Genomic DNA, 21043 nt, shown 5'->3' with positions numbered 1-21043 from the left:
GTGTTTAGAAGTGGTGCACGTGCTGAGTCTGTTGGCAGCGCAGCCGTGCTGCGCAAGCATGTGACCCAGTACTGAGCTGTACTGAGAGTTCATGGCTCTTGAGGTCAGGAGGTTTTGGGTGGGGGTTTTAATATGCAAGGAAATGCAGCTTATTGCTGTGGGGTTTGGTGTTTTGCTTCCCTGAGTGTATCTGCTTCTCATTGCACTTGCCTTATGGGTTGGAAGGATAAATTTCAGTTCTGTATGTCTAACTGCGTACTCATTTTGCCAAGCACTGTTGAAATCCAGGAGCGAGGTTCAGGAGAGTTTAACAGAGTTGCCAGCTGCAAAACAACACTTTCCCTTCCTGGGTTGGCAATTGACATTTCAAAGGCCACCAGTATATTTATGGAGCTGTTCAGTAGGTGCTTCCTGAATGGTATATAAGCAAATACGACTGTAGATCCATTTAGACAACAGCAGGGAGATTGTCACTTAGGATGCTACAAAACAGAATCTATTTGTACTGATCAAACCAGTTTTGTCTGTGGGCTGTGTGGCCAACAGCTTGTTAGTGCTTGGTATTGTACCTCGTTTTAGACCTTTGCCTCATGAAGTAGGGGTTTAATGCCATTTTTTTGACAGCCAGCAAAGGAGTTCCTGCAGCTCCAGAGCATCTACTGTTACTGGGTTTGGAATGGAGTCCTGTTGACAGCCCATGTGCCTGCTCTTGGTTTGTGAACTCAACATTATGGGTTTATGATTTTCTTCACAAAAGCATAGTGATAACTCAAACATAAAGTCTTTATAATATTTACAGAAATGAGCAGATTTTGGAACAAATCTGACCTCCTTTCAAGGCAGTAAAACCTTGGTTTCTTTTTGCCCATGTAGGTTCCCTCTTGTGTTGCAGGGTTTTTCTCCCGCCGTTGACGCGTATGTGCAATGAGAGAGTTCTCATCTGGGGAGAGTGCTGGGGGCTGGAGGACCAGGACAACTTAGGCAGAAGAGGCTCTGGGGACCTAAAAGCATAAAATCCTCAAGGTTCTGGATTGGAGCTGACTCGGCAGATGCAAAAGTAAGTTGAAGCAGATGAGCCAGACAACTTGTGGGTACCGGACAGAACAGTTCACCTAAACCAGGCCAGTGCAGAGATCTGTGGAAACCTTCCGCCTCCCAAGTAAGTGTGTGTGGGAATCTGCATTGCAGTCAGGTGTGCTTAAAGTGCACATAAGCCATCTAATAAAAATTCCCCCAGAGTATATGTCACACAGCTGTGTTTCATTGTATTTGTGCTCTCTTCCTACTGACAGCGCCTTTGGAGCCACATTACTCACATCTCATCATCAGCTCTGACATTCCTGGCTTTTTACTGCTTCCCTGGTTCCTATCATCTTCTGCAAGCTTTATACCTTCCTTGCACATTGGCCAAGGTGTATTTCTGTAGTATCTTTTCAACAAATGAACATGGGAGCATGTAAAAAGCAGTTTGGATACCACGGCAGTAACAAGGGCTTTCACCTTTTCTACTGAAAATCCCTACCAAGCCTCTACTCCATTGTTTTTATGGGTTCAGTTTTCCGTTTGCTCCATCTGTTTGGTATAAAGGGTGCTGCTTGCACTAAAATGGGAAGGACTGAGGTGCAGTGCTGAACTAGTGTTTAATCCTCTTTCAGAGCATTTTTGTTTACAGTGTATAGACCATGTTCAGAATGAGCAGCTCCAAGAGTATGTACATGGGCTTGGTTGGGGGTTTTTTTGTTTCCCTTTTTTCCGTAGTGGCTGTTGAATGAGCCATGAAGATGTTTTACCTCAGGCCTCAGGAAATTTGACTTTGGTTTCTATGTCCAGCAGCTGGTTTGAGCATGGGGCAGTTCAGCTCATTTGGCTGCTGATCTCCCCCTCCTTCCCCCCTTTGTTCCTGTTGAATGAAAGTTCATCAGGGCAGGGCCTGTAGCTTGCTAAGGACTTGTTGGGAACTGAGCACAGAGGGGCTGGGGCCCCTGTTAGACTTCTAAACTATTTCCACTTTGTGAAATGAAGTTGAACTCAAGGGGTACTTCAGCACGCCACAGTCTGCAAGGCAGGTTTCTGTGTGCACTGCCAGCATTAGGTGAATTCTGAGTATCAACTGGTCTCAAAGGAGTTTTGTAGTGCTCGGGATGAACAGATCCCTGGATTGTAGGTTGGGGACTGGGCAGCAGTTTACTGAGCCGTGCTCCTTACCTGTGGCTCACTGCAGTGATGGGCAGTGCCTGAACTGCAGCTGCATCGGTGGAGGCAAGTTGCCAAAAGAAGGGCTACACAAATCCAGGTGAGGTGAGGAATAATGGAGTAAAAGAAAAGCTTTCTACGAGTAACCATAAGTGGTGTGGACACCTCCATTTCTTGCTGCCCAGTAAGAAACTCTCTGGCAGGTACCACTTAATGCCTTTGGCTCTTCCCAGTATGTCCCCAACTGCCTGTTCACTCACAAACCACATCTGAACACCTCATTTCCACTGTGAGATGAAACTGGCACCCTTGATACACAGCTGCAGCTGGCAAAGGAGAAGCTCTGGGGGTTTTGTGTGATTTTTGGTTTTATACATAAGCCACTGGGGAAAAAACTAAGATAGTAATGGTGTGGGTCTCTTCAAATTTTGCCAGCACTAACCCAGAGCTCTGTGGGATCTCTGACAGTCACCTCGGGTGTACAGCTCCCATTGGACAGTCTTGTGCTCAGGACAGTGGAGGAGGCAAATGAAGTACACGTTTTCTTGCTTTGTGTGTTTGTGCTTGTAATCTAGATCAGTTAAATGAAAGCTCCTAGCATAGAGTAGCCAGATAAATTTGGGATAGCTGAAAAGGGATAGTCCAAGCATAGGGATGGAGTCCAATAGGACTGGATAGCTGGATTTTCAGGCATTGGAGATTTCCATATGCGAGGCCAAGCCTTAATTCCAAGTTAGCCTCAGCTAACATCAGAAGGGGACTAAACCAAACAAGGTTTACTCCTAAGCTCTTGCAAACTCTGGCAGTGCAGTTTTGCTGCAGTTGGTCCCTGGTGAAGAGCACTCATTCAGAATGCACAAAACTGAACACATCCTGGGCAGTTCTGGCAAGAGCAGGAGGGGCATGGCTCCGACTGCCCCTCACAAAGCAGGCTGCAGTGAGTCACAAAGAGGAAGCAGAGGTATTTTTGTCTAAGCTGTTTGATCATTCCCTGGCTTTTCCGATGTTTTACAAGGGCATGTTAAGAAATGTACCAGAGCTGTGGAAATTCTGCAGCCATTTCTCAGAAAACCATGAGAGAATGACTTTAACATGTTTCCATCTCCTGCTTTTTTGCATTTTTCCCCTCTTGTATTTCTTTTTCTTTGACCCAGTACAAACTTTTATATGCTTACAGCTCTCTGCATTCAACAGACAGTTCATTGCAGTGCTGGACTTCCCCCATGAAGCAGTACACATCGCTTCCAATGGAATTCCATTCTCCTTTACCGTATCATCATGTGCAGACCTGAAAATGGCTCTGTTTAAATGATGCCTTCAAGAGGATTATACCAGGCTGTGTGTGGAACAGCATGAAGGAGGGGCTGTCTTGACTCAGCTGCAGGTGGTTGGTGCACCTTGGCCCATTGAAGGTGGTAAGGTGATTGATTTATTTTTATTTTTTCGGGGGGGGGTGGGGGGTGTTAGGTATGCCAGAAAAGCTAAAGCACACCAGGAAAGCTGAGCATCCCTCCAACATCTGCAATTGCAGTGCTCTTTCCACCTACAGACAAAATGGGGTTTGGTGGTTGGTGTATGTGAGGGTGTGTATATGTGTCTAGCAGAGGATGACTATGTGGACGAGTTCCATTGGCCTGCAAGCTACAATGGGTTAGACAATTTATAAGCCTTGTCTTATATGACTTGGCTGCACATGCACTAAATCCCCATCTAGTAGAATTAAAATGCAGTAACATTTCTGTCACCATCCCTCTGTGGTGGCACACATCATGTGAGGCACTAGTGAAGGTTGTGCCTGCAAGTGTCCAAGCCAGGGACATCACTCATCTCTCCCCAGGAGGCAACGCCCCCCCATCTCACACCTTCCCTTGGGGAGCTTGGCCTGGGCCTCCTTCCCAGCACTGAGGTAAGGCCAGGGCTTTACCAGCACGTGGTCACCTCCACTGGTGCTTTGCAGACCTCTCCATGCACAACACACACAAGGCCAATGGCAGTAACCATCGGGTACACGTGTGCGGGTATCTAGTTCCTGTCTGTGCAGGGGGTTTAACTTCAAATGACAAAGCACTGGCCATTCGAGCAGGTACCTCACCTGCTGTGGGACACGGGTACGCGCTCACCCGAACACTTAGCTCCAGCACAGCCAGGCCAAAAACCAAAGCACTGCTACTGATTCTTTTCTGGACAAACAATTTTATTTTAGGTAATGCGTCTATACACTGTACATTCAGTCACTGTGGTATATAAGCATAGCTATTTTCATACATAATCTCATAAAGTCCTTTATTTTACAATATTATCTGCTTCGAGGGGAGGGGATGTGGAAAAGGGGTGGAAAAGGACTATCAAGGTACACAGCGAAATAGATAAATATGCCAAGCTTTTTTCTTATTTTTTTTAAATCAGGCATTTATAAACAAGAAAGCATACATTACTTACATAAAAATAGTTCTAGAATAGTAGAGTAAGTCATAATATTGTCATTAGCAGCAGCATAGGAGAGACCAGGATAACAAAAATGTGCTGAAATGCTATTGGCTATTATAAATGTAAAGATTCATTTTTCTTCAGTTGAAAAAATGTCATTTCTGTGAGTTCTTTTGATTAAAAAAAAACCCAACCCAAAACAAAACAACCAAACCAACAAAAAACCTCTCTAAAACACGTGGACTGATGGGGGCAGAGGGGAAAGGAACCAATCTTTTGGTAATAAAATACTTTACAGTGAAAACGAGGACAAAGGAAATGCCAATGGTGGAGGAGGGCGAACCCACAGCGGCAGCTTCCAAAAAGGGTTTGTTGTGTTGTTCCTCACAGACAGCAAAGGTTCTTCTCAGTTAAAAACACAACTCATAAAACAAGACAGCTACCAGGTAAGAAAGAGTTTTGAAAAAGTAAACACCATATACACTTATAATACAACAGTGTAAAATGAAAACAAGTATTTACAGGTTGACTTGACTTTTAACTGTTTCTTTTTTTACATTGGCTAGTTCTGTTTGAAAAGCAGAATATTATGTATACGAGTTAGCTGCTCCATAGATATGAATGTTATTGCTGTTGGTTTTTTTTTCCCTTCGTTAAGTCTTCTTTCAGTAATAGAAACAATGAGTAATTAAACTGAATATACAAGTATTAAGTAATATATTTTTAAGCAGAGGGAGAGTCAACAGCCTGTAGGAAACACCTCTTCTCCCTGTTAACTTCTTAAAGGAAACTAACGAGCAGATGAAAGGCGAAGCTGGGACTTTACAGTTCCTGCCCTCCGGGGCTGGAGTGCACATGGAATGCAGCGGGACCCGGAGTGAGCCCAAGGACAAGCCCAGCCCTTCCCCGCCAGCGGGTGCTCCCTGAAATTACACACACAACTCCCCACCTCCAGCCTGCCCAAGGGGGGGTTGCTGAAGATTCCCACCGTCTGACAGCCCGCTTCTGGAAGTTAGTGTCTCTGGGGCTGTCTGCTGAGGATGTGGAAATGAATGGCACGCTCAGGAATTCTGAATTGGAAATCAATTCCGTGTTCAGCAGAAATAAATGGTAAAATGTACTTCAGAAAGACAGAATTCCTGAGGATGGAATTCCTGTCCTTCATGCCTCTCCTGCCAACTAGCTGCTGGTGTGGAACACTTGTTCCCAGTCTTCCTGCACCTTATTTAGGCTTTTGGATTTTAAACCTGAATTTATGCAAGTGTTTTTTATAGAACATTCTCACTCCCAAGGATCAAATGCTATTGAGCATGAACCTCAACCATGGTAAAGTTCATCTGTCAGATCATGGAACTGCTATAATGCTTGGCAAAAGGGCACAACAGGTTTGTAACAATGGTTGTAACTTTAATTTGTAGGCTTCTTTCTTGCCAATCTTAATCATAGAATCTTAGAACGGTTTGGGTTGAAGGGACCTTAAAGCTTATCCAGTTCCAAACTCCTGCCACGGGCAGGGACACCTTCCACTAGAGCAGCTTGCTCCAAGTCCCATCCAACCTGGCCTTGAACACTGCCCGGCCCATCTCACGTGAAGCACAGGTGCTGGTGGCTGTTAGGACCATTTACTACTGACAGATCAGCCCATGCACTGCTCTGGGTTAAAAATGCAGAATTCATTCATTTAGGAGCTAAAAGCATCATCTGCAGAGCAGACGTTGTGCCAGTGACTGCGTCTGCTTCCTGTACACTCAGAAAGAGCCACCGTGTCCTGGGCAGCGGGTGAGTGAGCCACTTCCCGGGAAGAGGTGGCTGGAGGCAGGCACGGTGCCAGCTCTTGTTGGGTCACAAGGGGAGAGCAGGTGAAAACCCCAAAGGAACCAAATGTAAACCGTGAGGGGTCAAAGGTGCTGGGGGGATGTACGTGTCCTCGGTGTAATTTCATACTGTGGCAGTGAAGCAGAGGAGGTGAGTGCTGATCCAGCATCAACTAGAGCTAAAGTTACTCTGTTTCCCTTGAACAAATAAGTGAATAATACAGAGCTGGAAATCATAAGGCTGAGAACATTTTTATGCATACTGCATAACAAAATAAACCCTTTACATAAGACAGTAATAATGCCCATTAATGAATATACTTATGGCAGAGATTTTAATTCCATGCATATGATTTAATATCGCAGAAAAAAACATACAAAGAAAAAAAACCAAAACCAACAAAACACATTAAAAAAAAAACCTGCTTAAGCATAATCAAAATTCCTTTTGCATTGCACTTTAGAGGAGGAGACCTGCACTAGCCTCAGTCTCTGGCATCCCAAACGCACGAGGGCAGAACCCTGGATCAGCGGACAGTTTCCCGTCATTTACTTGGTGGAACTGTTTCTTGCTCCCAACAGTTTTACATTGTCCCAGTAATTCTACTCCTTTCATATTTCTTCTTTTTTTTTTTGTACCTAAAAACATATATATGAACTTCTTTGTTAATGCTCACAGTTATTATAATGGTTATTATATAATGGTTTCAAGCAAACAGCTCTTGTTTAGGAAAAAAAAAAATCTCTCTAATGTACTGTAAGTAAATAGGATAATTTCAGGATTGGAAGCCGCTTTCTGTCTACTGAGAAATAATCTGTAAGCTTACAGAGTTTGCAGTAATGTCCAAAAGCAAATAAAGATTACCGGAAATAATGGTTCTTTGTTTTGAGTAACTTCTGGGGAGGATGACCCATTGGGGGGGGCTTTTTTTAATCTTTTTCCTTTTATTCTGTAAGGTCACCAGAGTGTCAGCGTTGCCTCTAGAAGATGCTGAGAGTTAAAACGAGCTGGAAGGCACATCTGCAGCCCCAGATCAATTTGTTCATGTTCTGCTGATGAGCTCGAGTGTGACAGGTGAGTGTTCAGGGGTGAAAAGAACTTTTCTCTTGTTCAGTAAAGCACCAACGTTCTTTGTTCAGCTCTTCTGGGAGCGTCTCCGCTGCCTCCCGAGCTCAGCGGGACTCAAACCCCGCTGGGGAAGTCATGTGGGCAGGATTCCACCCCGGGGGATGCTCCTGTGGGTGATGGTGCGAGGTGGCAGCTGGTGGAAAACTGGGCTGATGATTCCCACGCCTGCCCAGTGGGGCAGAGCCTGGACTGCTCAGCTTGTAAACTTGAGAAATGTGGAATAAAACGCAGAGTAAGATCCCGACAAAGTGCAGTTTAACGAAAAACCAACTGAAAACTGACCAGCACCCCCCAGCGAGCTGCAGTGCCTGCAGCCTGCACCTGGGCCCTGGGGCTGCGGCTGGGATCCCAGAATTAAAGTAATTTCTCTTTTTAAAAACAAAAAAGTTTTGTTTTGTCAATGATGTAGGCTTATTCACAGCAGCAAACATGTTTTCTTGTCTGTAGTATCCCATAACGCGATGTTGCACTCCCCTTGTGCACAGAACTCTGGACTGACGGTTCATAGTAAAAAGCAGGTAAATACTGAATTTATGGGAAGATGGTGCAACAAAGGTGAGTTTTCCAGAAAACTGACGTTAAGATTTCAGAATGGCTTCAAAACGCGTTCATCTTTTGCTTTATTTCTCAACTGACTTACTTAACGGATTATCCATTTCCTTCTTTCTTTTCCATAAGCTGAAGTGCTCTTGGATGAAGCGAGTCCTTTGAACACACCGAGTAGTGAGGATGTCTTTAGAAACGATGGTGTGATGTCAAACACTGAAGTCTGTAAGGCTGGGCTTGTAAGTATAGTGCGTAGTCTTCTCATCCCCCTCCCTCTTTCCAGTCCTGCATCTCCCTTGCTTCTTGTCTTCAGGACAGGAAATGAAGAGAATTCTTTCTAAGTAAGTTAAAAATCAAAGCACTCCGAAATTGTCATATACCCATGACAGGATTAAACTGATGGCTTCCGAGGTGGCTGGAAAACTGCTAATGAAATGGCATCATCACCAGAGGGCTTCTGCATTGAGAACCCCCAAACCTGTAACAAGTCATTAAAAATTGTGCATCGAAGGTTGTTTTTTGTTTTGCTTTGAAAGGTTCATTATAAAAATCTCATTAATTTTTTAATACTAAGTCTGTGTAACGAATTATTTTAAATAGCTTATAAGAAAAGTTTGTTTGTTTTTGAATTCCAAAATGTTCCAACAGGCAATAGGGCAACATAAAACCCCTACCCCACTTGCCTGCGTTGATTTGAGCTGGACGATGCTGCTTGCTTGGAGTTTGCCAGTAGAAAATTTGCTGTGGACTCAAAAGTATTTTGTTTATAAACACTTTGTGTTTTCTAGGCACAGTAAGATGTTGTGCTATATGGATCGGGGAGAAAAAGAGGCATCATTCAGTGCTTCAGTTAGAGAGAGTAACATTTGCCTTCCAACTAGTACAAATCCATATTCAGAGCCCTGTGTGCCATGACACAAGTACTCACACATGCACTTACACACGTCCCCACGTGTCCTCTCTTACTGTGCAGCTCTGGTGGACTCGAGGGGTGGGTCAGTTCTCGAGGGCGCTCGCTGTGTTTTCGCTGCTGGGGGGTTGACTGCTTGATTTAGGCCACAGTTGTTCCTGAAGTTCCTTGACTACTTTTTCCAAGTGTTCCCGAGCCTCCCTTTCATGCATCAGGTCAGCGCGGAGCTGCTCCCTGTCGGCCTCTGCGTGCTGGAGCTTGACCTGTAGGTCCTCAATCTGCAGAAAAGCACATTAAGAAACATAATAAACTATTTTAGTATTTGAGCTCCAGTGTGGGTCTGTAGACTTTAACACAGACCAGGGCCTTTGCACAAAGGGAGGAGAGCATAAAGCCATGGACTTCCAGACATACCACTGTCAAAGTCAAGGTGAGGAAGGAATTAATTCCCTTTTCCCTACTTCCTTCCGCATGCTGCTGTACAATTATGAAGTGCATCACATGAACCTTCATAAAGGTGGGTGAAAAACCAGAACAGTTCAGTGCCTTAATGTGACAAACTCTGGTCGCTACTTACCCATTCCTACTCTTTCTCCAGGCAGAAAGCAACTCAGCTCACTAATCAATGAGCTGAGTTTGCAAAGGTAAATTTACTTGCAGTTCTTTTACAATGGTTATTAATATGAGTGACTGGAGACATCCTCAGTTACCCCTGTACAAGGCCTGAGGTTTCAGCTATAGATTAATATCCAACAACAGCAGCTGCAGTATCCTCTGAGACCCTCAAATGTAAGGAACTGTAAGGAGGTGAGATGGGTGTGGAGGATGTGGAGGGGTGGGGTAGATGGCAAGGGGGTGTGAGCATGGACATGAGGAAGCTGGGATGCAGCACGTCCTCTGAATGAACAGAACCTCTCCAAGCAACAGGGAAAATGCCCATCCTTTCAATGTGTAAGTAAGAAGCTAAATGTTGGAAGGAACGGGGTGGAACAGGCCCTAAGGTGTAGTAACTGCTCAGAAATGGATTTCACCCTTCCCATTCTGTACTTCCTGGTAACTAACCTAAAGCTCCAGGAGAGAAAGGTGTAAAGATGGGAAAAGCGGCTCCGGTTTGAAATACACAGTTTTAGGCCGCGAACAGCTAAGATCAGCTGTTACCAAGGACTGCCACTTAACAGGAAAGGAAAGACAGCCATTTGGGGCTAACGCACCATAAAGCCCCCACCTGTCCAGGCTGGGATCTCACTGCCAAGAACACAGAAAGGCCTAAAGCACACTGCTGTGCAGTAGGTATTGGCCATCGAGTACTTCGGCACTTACACATTTACATCCCCAAATCTGTTGTGTTACTTCCTCCCCTGCAGCCTGAAGCTTTTCCTCTCACACTGAGCCTGTCTCGAGAATTGTGGTTTCTGCAAAAATAACCAGAAGTGATGAACTCTCCCTGTGCCGCCAAATGCAAGAGGGAAGGGGCTAGAAAGCCTTGCTTTAAAATGTCTTACATGACTCCAGAGCTGAAGTCATATGGATGGACCTCTGTAAGCTTCAGGCTTTGAAGTTACTGGAGGTATTTTTCCACTCAGTTCCATCCAAAAATCTCTGAGGGAGCTGCCAGACAAAGCCCCAGGTCCTGAGGCATTGGTAGTGATGAGGTGTTTGCCCCAACGCAGCACTGGCAGGGCTGTGCTGTGTCCTCAGGCTGCTCTAGAAGGACAAACCTATGGATATTCAGCTTTTTGAGGTGACTGACTTCAGCCTTTCACATCAGGAAGCCTCCTCTACTCCTTCACAGGGAATAGTCCCACATTACCAGCACTTGCTGGTGCCCTGCCCTGGTTGCTGCCGGGTGGAAGCCAGCTTGCCGGTAACGCCCAGCGCGGCACCATGGCCTGGTTATGTTTAGTCTGGACACCTCTTATCAGCGAGACATCCTGCGAGGGCAGGAGGAAGCCCACATCATTTCCTGCTGCTGCACCCGCAGAAGCTCTCCCAGCCCTGGCAGAGCACCGCTCCCCTTCCCACGCCCAGCTGCGGGCTGCACCTCTGCCTGTCCCCCTCCCTTAAAGTGACCACAGGAGCTGTTTGCAGCTCATGTGCTGGGTAACAACACGCTATAAAGCACGTGTGTGCAACAACGCACCTGGTAGAAAAGTTCTTCCACTAAACATGCTCTGGAGGAGTCCCTTTAAGTGTGTATGTAGCAGGTAAGCCTCCAAATATGGCGTGTGTGTATGTGAATTTAAATTCAGCCAAGCCAAGCCTGCCCATCCTTCAGAACCCACTGCTTGCAAGTGGAACTGAAATCCTGGCCAGCGTTTGTCTGTCTCTGTAAATGGTGATGTCCGACTGACAAACGTGCCCAGTGCTGGGCAGACCTGCAGGCCTGACAGACAGAACACTGCCTTAGGGCTGTGAGCCACCGTGATGGGGGCAAAGACCCTGCACAGGCAGGAGCTGGGCTTGTGTCGCACCAGACACAAGAAGGCCACTGCCATTAGGGAACAGACACCTGAGCTACCCACAGGAAGGGTCAGTTATGGCTGCTAGAATTAGAATACTCCTGGTGTGCAGGTCTTACCTGGGCTGAGTACTTGGCGCGGAGCCTGCCGGCTTCACAGCCCTTGTCACACACCCGGATCTGCCTGGCTTGTTCCAGTTCCCTCTTCAGTCGTATCCGAGACTCATTCGCTTCCTTCATTTTCTTCTCATTCTCAGCTCGCAGACGTTCAATCTCCTTCCTTAAGTTGCGCTTCGCCTCCGTTGCTTCTCTCAGTTTCTCTTTCTTTGCCACCCGTAGGAACTCCAGCTCCTAGAATACAAAAGCCATTCACTTGTGAGCACAAACTGAGTCAGTGCATGGGAACAGAAGTGCGCAGGGAGCGGTCCAAACCCAGTTACCAACTTCTGCTGGTTATGACCAAGGCAGCTCATGTCTAAACCTCCTTCTGAACTTTACATACACTCTCCTGCTTTAAATCAACATGAGATCCTGCACTCAAGATACTCTGAATTCTTGGGTAATAAAAACCTCTACACTACAGCCACATTTTGCTTTGTCACGCAAAATAGCTGTGACCATCTGTGACTGAATAAAGATGAACTGCAGTTGGAGAGCGCTATGAGCCGCGTGCTCTACGCTTGCTCCAAGTTCCAAACCCACCAACTGCAGTGCCTGCCCTTCAACTGAAGACACTGAAGATGCACAGTGTTGTGATACATGCAGTTTATGAATGCCCTTTGTGTGCAGCAATGCTGTTCCCTACTCACTGAAGGCATTGGGAAGCGGTTCCATTTTACCAAGCTCCGCCCTGCCCCAAATCCACTTAAGGCAAGTATGGGAAAACCAAGGTGCGATCTGTCTAACTCTAGGCAGTTCTGGTTGTGCTCCAGGTGGCTGGTGTGGAGCCTGAGTCCCCTGACAACCCACCGATGGATGGCTCTATCCCAGCATCTGGAAAATCCTGGGCTAAAACCTTCAGCCAAATGAAAACCATGCTTTGCTCTGGAAATTGCCACTCTCACTGTCCACGTTCTTAACAGAAGCTGTTACCTTGAAATCTCAAATCCAAAAGAGAGCCATTAACGGAAGTGATAATGATAAAGAACCTAAAGCTACAGTGGCAGAAAGTCCTGAGCTGATAATGCTGTTGTTGAAAGGCCTCCCAAGCCCAGAAGGGTCCCAGAGTGCACCAAAGTCTGTCTCCCAGATGGTTAAATTAGTGCAGTTTTTCCCCAGAAGCAGCATTTCCGGTGTCAGAGTCACCCCTCGCAGCATCGCTCCCTTCAGCGGACGCTGCACTGGGGTCATGGGAAACTCACTCCTTCCCTGTCTCACTTCCCCAGGCGGCTGCAGCCGCTCAGCCCTGCCCCACTCCGGACACGGTGCCGTGCCTGGCACTGCTCCCCCCCACTCCAACAGGCTTTTAATGCCTCAGCACTCAGCTCTTCATCAACCACCACCTGTAACTCCTGCTTCACTTTAAGTACACACTGCATTGAGCTCAGATATTTAAAAATCAGCTTTAAATATATATTACTTACAAGTCTTTCATATGATCCCAGACTGGTTTGAGCTGGAAAGGACCTTAAAGCTCACCCAGTTCCAACCCCTTGCCATGGGCAGGAACACCTTCCCACCAGAGCAGGTTGCTCCAAGCCCCATTCAACCTGGCTCTGAAGACTTACCTATTTACTTAACCCAACCCCCAAAACCCTGGTAGTAGGTTCAGGGTTTCTAGTTCACTGCAATGAGAACAAACTGATCTGCGCTGGGCTCAAAGATTCTTTCAGTGATGGAAAGATGTTGGTTTTGGTCCCTCGGGATTAGAGCCCAGGGCAAGAACAGGTGGCAAGCTGAAAAATGCTGGAATGGTTCCTGAAGACTTGGGTTTCCTGGCTGGGTTTACAGCAGTGCCCCAGTAAAGGCTGTTGCTACTTGGGAAAAATGAGCCCATTCTTTTTCACATGAGCCTGCCTAATGTTCCTACCTGAAAGGGGCCTTGCAGGCAGTAGCAAGGGAAAGCAATTTTTCACCCTTACCTGATGCAGACTGCGTTTGGCTTGCAAGGCCGCGTTCAGCTTCTCTTCCTGCTTCACTCTCATTTTAACAACTTCATGGAGGAATTTTTCTTTGGCTTCTTTTGTATCCAGGCCACTGTCCAGGGCCTGCCTTAGGTGCTCCAGCTCTGCTTCCAGCCCGCTGCTGTGAGAGTCAGAATGTGTTGGAACCTCATACGAGCTGCTGACTGTCACCGGGGCCTGCATCCCAGGGGAGCTCATGTCCTTCGCAGAGCTGGATGAGGTGAAGGACGGGGAGGAGAGCGACGATAAGGAGGAGGTGACTGAAAATGAGAAACATCCAAAATTAATACAGAAACATCCAATATAACTCACAATATGCTGCGTCCCTGTCATACAGAGGAGACATTCGATATTCAATGACAAAAAAGGGAAGAAAGAAAATACCTGTTCTAAACTTTGATACTTGAAATGCGATGAAAATCAATTTGCTTGAGTTGTGACTTTGGAATTTATGTCACAATTTATGTCACGGTTTTTTCTCCATGGGTGTGAAGAAACAGATTTCTTCAGGGTTCCTACAGGGTCCTGCTGTTTTCGGTGGGTAAATGTCACCTCTTTGCATGCACCACCTGCCCTGAGCAAGGACTGGACCTGCTGAGGCCAGCAGCACAATTATCTGACACCCGCATCCTCTTGCCAGAGCCTGCTGTGGGCACACTGTTTAAGAACCTTCTGGCTCCTCCTCTATATGCTCAGCCCCATGGATGTGGTACTGACACCGTGACCATGTTCTTTGTCTGATACAAAACTCTGCTCTGGAATTTTTGTGCGCTACTGGTGTGTATCCCACAAAGAGCTCTGACAGAAGCCTCTTGACCAGACATCAACCCATGGGGTTTATGTGAACACCACACACATTTTGTCCTTTGCACAACACTGACCTGCTTTAATACAATACTCCAGGTCAGTGGACACCTGTGGTTCAAAACCACAGAATCATTAGGGTTGGAAGCGACCTCTGGAGATCATCTAGTCCGTGATGTCCTTCATCTCCCAGGAAAAGACCCCCCAGCTTCTGTTCTTGGTTTTCAGTATTAGCTGAGATTGCATTATTACATCTCATTGAGACTGAGCTTCCAAAATTGTGTTTGAACACAACAGAGGTTGAACAGCTAAGCTCTGTGTATTGCTGAGGAAGACCCAGCAGACACAAAGCACAACAGGCCGGAGCACTTCTGCTGCAAAGGTGTCCCTGCCCATGGCAGGGGGGTGGAACTGGATGAACTTTAAGGCCCCTTCAACCCAAACCATTCTGGGATCCTATGAAGATCCAGGCACACGGAACGGTCACTCACATTCTTCCCTGGTTTCTACTTCAATTTCTGCTTCTGATTCCTTGTCCTCCTCAGGGGCAGGGGCCGGGGCTGCTGTGGTGGCTGCTGCCTCGGGCAGGGCTGTGCTGTCGGCTGCAGGCCTCCTCCTGCGCGCCGGGGCTGTGCTGCCAGGCTCGGTGCTGCGTGACACGGCCGTGGCGCAGGGCGCGTTGCTCACCACCTTCTGCTGCGCCGGGGGTGCAAGCGCCACATTGGGGGCCACGGCATTCTCAAAGCTCTTGTAGGAGTAGAAACTGGTTTAGAAGGGGAGGCAAAAGGAAACAGTCATTCTGGTGGTCATCTCAGACAGTTAAAGCCTATGTCCTTGGCTTTAAACGCTTCCCAATCGACGCGTTAACACCAAAACTGGACTGGCAGCAAAGTTCCATTGACTGACACCACCTCAGACTCTGCCTGTGTTTGCTTAGTGCTTTGCACTCAAACATGGAGGTGACTTCTCCAGCTCATCGTGTTTATAAATTCTTAGAAGCAGCCTTCACTGCAGGCTCCTATGGCATGTACACCCAACAAAACCTATTCAGTGAATGCACAGAATCTCAGTACTTTTGTTCCTCTTCTGTGAATTAACTCTGCAGCTGCAAATGCTCTTTAATCCCATGCAAGAGCGGTAACCGGCTGAGCTGCAAAGCCACCAGCTACCAGGGCAAGGGAACAAACACACAACTGCCATCAAATAAATCCCCCTGGCTGCCAGCCCAGGCCTTCCTTCAGGTCCCACTTCCTTACCTGTCCCGGATCAAGGCGGGAAGGTGGGTTGAGAGATCCTTCTCGTTTGCTGACACAGCTGGGGACCAGGGCCGGAAAGCCGAGAGCCGCTGGCGGGGATGGACACAGCCGATGCTCTGGGAAGGGGAGGAAAGGAATATCAGTGAATATGAGCAGTCTTTTAAAACTCTAACCCACAATGGAGCGGTCGCCCTGCTTCTCAGCACACTCTGTTAGTTCTACAGCTTCTCCCGACTGGCTAGGACCTGCATAGTAGATCCACTGGAAGAGGTTATCTGCACCAGGGTGAAACCTGTCAGGTTTTTCTCTGCCACTAAGCTACATGAAGTTTGCAGGGACCACAAAAGGCTCCTGAGTCTTGCAGGATTCTTGGACCTCAAAGGCACGAAGGAATTGCTTCCTTCATGGTCACAATCAAGGTCACAATCAAGGTCACAATCAAGGAAGATGGTGAGGAAACTTGGAAGACTGAATAGCAGAGTGTTTACTACGAAAAGGACAGAAAGGTTATGAATTTAGAAAAGCTGGGCAAGTTCTTGCTCTCCTGGTTTCAGTGAAGCGATGCTCTGTGCTCATTTGATCTCTCTCTATTACAAAATATTCAGTAATCACCTTATTAGATGAGCTGGATAAGGACCGTAACCAACTGGACTGTTTTTCCTTCTCAGTGGAAGCTGGAGATTGGGAAGCAGAGTCATCTATTTTGGGCTTTTTGGAAGCAGGAGGATCTGAGGAGACCTGAAACAAAGGCAGGAAAAATCAAAGTCAGAATTACTCGTTTTGCAATCAGCTTAGAAACAAGTTATGGGGCAAAAGCAAATTGTGTATTTATAAGAAACACTGGGGTTTTTTTTCTGCTTTTTAAATATGAGGCCAAGCAAAGGGGTAAAAACAAGGGACAGACACAAATTATGACATAAGGTGGCTTCACTCCTTCGTTTAAAGTACTCTGATGAAGTGTGGAAGGTGCAGCAGTGATGGGAAGTCAGGTAAGTGAGACATTCACACTGTGCTGCAGAGAACTATCAGCCTCTTCTCATTTCTGTAAGCAGAAAGGTGAGGTTTAACGCGGCTGCTGAGCTGGAAAGATTATTTTAAAGAGAACAGAGCAGACTTTGTTATTCTGTTTGCAGTGGTTGTTATGCCGATGACTTCACTGCCCTGCAGCTGCAGTGGATTCTGGGGGTGCTGCCAAGAGCTGCTTTGCCTTTTCCACAAGTGGCTCAGCCTGGCCCATAAATCATCCTCAAGCATAAGAAAGCCTTTGGCAAACAACTCCCCTCCTTCAACACGGCGGAAGAATAAAATTCCTACAGTCCCAGCGTGGCTTGCAAAAAAATTGGTAACTACTGGTTTAACTGGGGCGCGGGGGATGCCAGCGGGAAGCCCTGCCAGGACAAACACGGGGAGGGAGAAGGTTCTGGACCTTACACTGCCTCATGACTAGAAATAATAAGAGAAACATCCACCTCTGTTCACAGCCGCTTGCTTTCTTCTCTCCCTTTTTGCGGTTCCAAACTCTACCTTCCTGCTGCTTGGAAGTGCTCATATTTGTATTAAGCTTTTTCATCCTTACATCTCACTGTGATTTTTGAGGGCAAACAAGTATTTATACAGGTGGGTCTGTAAGACCCAGGCATGGCAATGTTCCGAGATCCCGATGTGCTTCAAATCCAGGTCTATTTGCCAGCGAAGGAGAGGATTTTATTTGCCAATGTGTTGTGTCTGAAAATCAGTCCCCTTCAAGGCATCTTAAATTGGGAATGTAAGAGATTGCTTCTCCAAATGACTATTCACTGCTACAAACTGCCATCCACGTGACCTTACCTGGAGAGCGCATGAAGGACTGGAACCAGAACTGTTCCAATGCACTTCTCCAGACTCCCAACTGACTTCCAGCAGACCCAGCAGCTGTGTAAGCAGAGCAACGCCATCCCTTCTGCACACCTCCATTAGGAGAAATCACGGGCTCAGCCAATGCCAAATGCTAGCTTCAATGGACTTGCAGAGGATTCTTTTCGGCACAGCTTCGGGCTCCCCTAGGGCTGGCTCAGGAAGGGGCTATGGCACAGTCCCTCCCATCTAACTTGCCTCAGAAAAGGCATTTCTAGACTCTTTTAGTAGGACAATGCATTGGAAAAGATTTGGTTTTGCTTTCAGAGATGCTGCCTGTGCAGAATTAGTGACAGCATTTGAAAGGTATTTGGCAAGTGACTACTGATCCCAGCCCTCTCCGCTGGGGATGTGAGCTGTGTGGGGAGGGGGCCAGAAGGAGGGTGGGGAGGAAGGGGGGCTTGGAATGGAAAAGGCAACAGGTGGCAAGGCTCAGCACAGAAATGGCGTCCCGCAAGCGGCAGCGCCGGGACACAGCCCTGGGCATGGGGGGAACAGCAGTGCCCGCTCACAGGCAGGCTCCAGGGGAGCAGTGCCACAGAGGAGCCTCACTGAGTCTTTAAATGGATCAGGGCCCAGCTTTCCCCACTGTCCCCCCTTCTCTCCCTTTAGATCAAGGCTGGCACCAACCATCAGGAGGGCTCTGAGCACATTTCGGGAGACCTAGGAAGTGATGCTTAACCTGTGTGAGGAGGCAGTACCGATCTGGGAACATGAGCTGGCTGCTGGGAAAAAAGAGAAGTAAACAAGGTGTGTGCATGGGGGAACGATGGGTTTGCTTCCTCACGCTGAGATGGAAACGGGGAGAGAAAAGTGAGGTGTGCAGATTGTTCTGGTTTTCAGCCATCTCCCACTGCAGGACTCTGTTCCTCACAGACCAGCGCTGCCTGAAGGGATGAAGCACTTCAGCTGTGCTCCGGAAAGCACCCCTGCCAATAGCACTTCTGAGCTGCTGTGATGGCGCTGCTGACTTTCCCTCCATCCACCGTCCCTTTTTGTTTACACACATCATCTCCTGGTTATTCTGGTTTTAAAGCCTGTCCCAGTACAGTATTTAGGTTCTGTTTTAACTATGTGAGAACATAACAGTTCTAGCAGCATCCCACCTGGTCTAGGAAACACCAAGGCACTATGTGTTGCTGTTAGTCAAGAAATGGAGGTTCATCTCCAAAACTCATGGAACAGGAGGCTCCTGATGACAACCTGTAATCATTTGGTTAAATATTTGCTCATCTGTATTTCTATCTATGTGCACATGACACTGAAAACACTTTTGCCCCCTCCCTCTGCAGAAACACTGTGGCTGTCAAGAACTAAACAAAAAATCCCCCCATACATAACCAAAGCAGGTCTCTTGCTTTGTGTAGTCTTCCAATACTGGAAGAGGCAGAAGCAGAGCTGCTCCCAACTATAGGAAGACACCCAGATGCGGAACAAGACTAGACACTGAACACAAAATCTTCTCTTCACATGACTCATGGATTACATCCCACTCTAGGACAGATTCCAGGTAACAGCATACCCCACTCTGACACTTCCAACCCAGCCACAGCAGCCAGCAAACCCTGGTATTGGCTCAAATCTGAGGAGTTTATTTCATTTCCTCTCTTTGCCAAATAATGGAACACATAAAGTTGCAAAAGAAAGACTGAAAATCTGATGTAACTTCTTTGCCTTCCTCAGCAGTGACTTACGAAGAACTGGAGCCCAACCCCTAGAAGGCTGGAATAAATATTTCTTCATTTCCTATTAATTTTTCCTTCCATTAGAGGCAACTTAATGATTTGTTGTCAAATGGGCTTTGCACTGGCCAAAGCATAAACACACCTTGTTAATACACATCTAATCCAGTCCACAGATGTAAGAAGCTTCATGATAAAAAGTGGACCCAGAAATGCGTCTATTTAAGCTCTGGACTCTTGTTTTCTGAAACTCCTGATTTTTGAGGAAATGCAGATACAGAGGGATTTATAAAGTTACTAAGAAAAGATTTCAGAAGTACATCCCAAAGGGAAATCTGGGCATATGAACTTGCAGTCAGCCATTTTAGGGCAAACTGAAATCAAGAAGCCCAATCCGGCCTTTAGCCAGCCTGGGCCACATTTGAGATTTCAGAGCATGTTTTCCACTTCAATTACGTGTCACAGTCACTGACCATGAGACCAGGAGAAGGAATTTTTGACCCTCTCCTCAAGAAGACAAGTGCTCCTTCCCTACTGCTCTGCGCTGTCTGCAGGCAGCTGCACACCAGGGCAGCCTCAATGCTACTTCTTGTTGTGACACAGAATGGAAAATGAACCTAGAAGAGAGTCTTGAATGTCAAGATTTGGGAGTGCTCAGGGACACGATTCCTACCACCTTGGAAATGTGGATGCCATCCCAGCAGCAGTCACGACATCCTATGTCGTGGCATCTTTAGGAATGAAAGACTTATTGTCCCCCAAAGCTATAGAGCTATCCCAATGCACAGAAATGTGTATTTCAGTCGTTTAAAAGATTAATTGGGAAAATACTGTGATGCTTAAAATACTGTGAGGCTTAAGATATCATATCCCTAACTCAGGCATAAATCACATCTCCACTGAAAACTTCACAGGTAGAAAAGCATGTACAGCCAGAGCAGGCAAAATGAACAGAAAAGGGCTGTAAGTCTATAAATACCATAGGCTCATTTGTTCAGGCCATTGCTCCTGCTGCTGGTCCATGCAGAGCTGAGAGCAGTTACACCCTGAGGAAGGGAGGGGCTTCCTGTATCAGCTGATACTCCTTTGGGTGTGAAAATTAAGCAGCTTTCTCATTAGAGGCACAAACCACAAGACCAGACTCCAGTCTGATATAAGCAAGGAGAAACCCCAGAGAGAGACTGCTTGGGTTCAAAATGTGTCAGACATCAAGAGATAAATACACACTGAAACAGCAAAAGGCTGACAGTGAGCACATCATACAGCTCACATCAACTGTGCTGCAGTGGGACTGAACCACCATCTCCACTGAGCTGGACAAGGCTCCAGGAAGACCTTGGTCTTCCAGTACCTAAAGGGGCTGACAGGAAAGCTGGAGAGGGACTTTGGATAAGGGCCTGTAGGGACAGGCCAAGGGGAATGGCTTTAACCTGCCCGAGGGGAGACTGAGATGAGCTCTTAGGCAGAAGCTCTTCCCTGTGAGGGTGCTGAGGCGCTGGCACAGGGTGCCCAGAGAAGCTGTGGCTGCCCCATCCCTGGCAGTGTTCAAGGCCAGGTTGGACACAGGGTTGGAGCAAGCTGCTCTAGTGGAAGGGGTCCCTCCCCGTGGCAGGGGTTAGAGCTTTAGGGTCCCTTCAACCCAAACCAGTCTGGGATTCTGTGATTGATTCTATGGTTATTTAATACATTTTTCCTGTTAAAACCTGTCATCTGACCATCTCAGCTCATATTTACTCCAAGGGAATCTGGAATGTGGCGAACACCTAAACCAGCAACTGTCCTACGGAGAGGGGTAAAGGTGCAAGACC

General features: G+C 47.0%; 1 protein-coding gene and 1 long non-coding RNA gene across 5 annotated transcripts in view; one reads left to right on the top strand and one right to left on the bottom strand.

Annotated features, from left to right (window-relative positions):
* Positions 1–4408: 4408 nt before the first annotated feature.
* On the top strand, positions 4409–8676 carry LOC130603739 (uncharacterized). Of its 4 annotated transcripts, XR_008973268.1 has the most exons (4): positions 4409–5066; positions 6291–6399; positions 7392–7509; positions 8011–8676. It is a non-coding gene; the product is annotated as an uncharacterized LOC130603739 (long non-coding RNA). The 4 variants fall into 4 exon arrangements; XR_008973269.1 differs by lacking the exon at positions 6291–6399; XR_008973267.1 differs by having other exon boundaries at positions 6306–7509.
* SKI (SKI proto-oncogene) overlaps positions 7371–21043 on the bottom strand; it is a 97094-nt gene continuing 83421 nt past the window's right edge. The window contains exons 2-7 of the mRNA XM_057417643.1: positions 16273–16398; positions 15661–15776; positions 14896–15167; positions 13559–13860; positions 11598–11828; positions 7371–9297 (exon numbers count right to left, since the gene is read on the bottom strand). Coding sequence (XP_057273626.1) covers positions 9106–9297; positions 11598–11828; positions 13559–13860; positions 14896–15167; positions 15661–15776; positions 16273–16398 — 1239 coding nt within the window. The 3' untranslated portion in view covers positions 7371–9105. The remainder of the gene's footprint in view (positions 9298–11597; positions 11829–13558; positions 13861–14895; positions 15168–15660; positions 15777–16272; positions 16399–21043) is intronic.

The sequence above is a fragment of the Pezoporus wallicus genome, unplaced genomic scaffold (genome assembly GCF_028554395.1).
Source record: "Pezoporus wallicus isolate ANWC-B61680 ecotype Strahan unplaced genomic scaffold, APGP_CSIRO_Pwel_v1 contig_13766, whole genome shotgun sequence".
Classification (NCBI taxonomy): Eukaryota; Metazoa; Chordata; class Aves; order Psittaciformes; family Psittacidae; genus Pezoporus; species Pezoporus wallicus.
Note: the sequence above shows the minus strand (reverse complement) of the source record. Positions and strands in the feature narration are given on the sequence as shown.